The following is a 1,311-nucleotide window of genomic DNA, read 5'->3' as shown; positions in this document are numbered from 1 at the left end:
CCGAGCGACCAATTATAATTCCAGATAATCTCTCTTCTTTCATTCTCTTTTTATGGAAATTTTATTCTGAAACTTTTCTTAGTGTTCATTTTCAAAAGTGTTAGATATACATTGTCTTCTTATTGCTAAGATGCTATTTATTTTCCTGATTCTTCCTTTTATGACCAACGAAGGAACTTATCATTTTCACTCGTAATGAAATTTTATACAGATAGTAACTTCTCTTCCTGTACCTGTTTTCCTCTTACTTTTATACATTTTACTCTATTCATCACAATGACGAACATTTTCAAAAAGAAACTTGAACCCAGCGAATGAGAAAATACTACCTGTGATCTATTGCTTGATCCTGAACCATGCTGCGACCTCTTGAAGTCCAGGAGACCAAACTCATCACTGAACGTGTCCATCATAGAGAAACGCATGACCTCTACCACGTCTCTGGCATCATCCTCGGTGGCCTCTTCCCGCAGCTCACACCTAGCTCTTGCCTTGAAAGAGTAATACGACATTTCAGTTAATATTCCATGATGGACACGAGTCTAAATACACAAATCAGTCAAAAGAAAGAAAGAGAAGAAAAGAAAAACGAGAAAAAAAGGAAATAATTGTAAGAAATATATACCTCTGTTAGCCTTATCAATGACTCAAGCTGTCTTGTAGTAATGGGTGTTGAGTTGGCATTCTGATGTCGCTGTCGGAGGTCCAGATAGAATTGCTGGATAATTTTTGCCGCACCTTTTGTTATTTTCGGGTGAACATACTTTCTTGCATAACAAATGTACTTGCGTAGGAGGTGGTGAGGAATGGGTTCAAATGGCTCACTACTTCTATGCTTGAGTCTTTCACTGCAATGATGTTAGGATTATCATTACTATTTGCATTACACTTTGCTTTTGTAACTTTTTTAGAAATAAAAAATGTAAAATCTTACAAGCACCACAGTATGAATTTAATACATTATAAAAAACTTGCAAAAAAGAAGACGGGAAATACAGAAGTCCATAATTTTTAGATACGTTAATTTTAAACATCTAACACTCTAAATACCTCAAAGGCTGCTCGGAGTCAATGATGCTCGAAGAATCTAAAAGATCCTGCTTTCTCACTCGACCACCCTCAAGGAGATCGTTGGCCTGCTTGCCCAGTCGACTGTGCAGGGCCATCACGTGCTCGGATAACAGGCAGTCAAGTTCCTGGCAAGAAACACAAGTGAATATCAAGAATGTACTGTGAATAGGGATCTTATCACCATTATTGTTTTACAATATGAAATAATATAAAAGAATTATTCCTTCTATTATAATTTTT

The 1,311-nt window shown here is 36.4% G+C and overlaps 1 protein-coding gene across 1 annotated transcript in view; it reads right to left on the bottom strand.

The window, feature by feature from the left end:
• LOC119592990 (DNA helicase MCM8-like) overlaps positions 1–1,311 on the bottom strand; it is a gene marked incomplete in the record, with an annotated part of 8,903 nt that overhangs the window by 2,077 nt on the left and 5,515 nt on the right. The window contains 3 exon segments of the mRNA XM_037941874.1: positions 330–491; positions 626–848; positions 1,051–1,196. Of these exon segments, the coding sequence (XP_037797802.1) occupies positions 330–491; positions 626–848; positions 1,051–1,196 (531 nt within the window).

This window comes from Penaeus monodon, chromosome 31, assembly GCF_015228065.2.
Source record: "Penaeus monodon isolate SGIC_2016 chromosome 31, NSTDA_Pmon_1, whole genome shotgun sequence".
In the NCBI taxonomy this organism is placed as follows: Eukaryota; Metazoa; Arthropoda; class Malacostraca; order Decapoda; family Penaeidae; genus Penaeus; species Penaeus monodon.
Note: the sequence above shows the minus strand (reverse complement) of the source record. Positions and strands in the feature narration are given on the sequence as shown.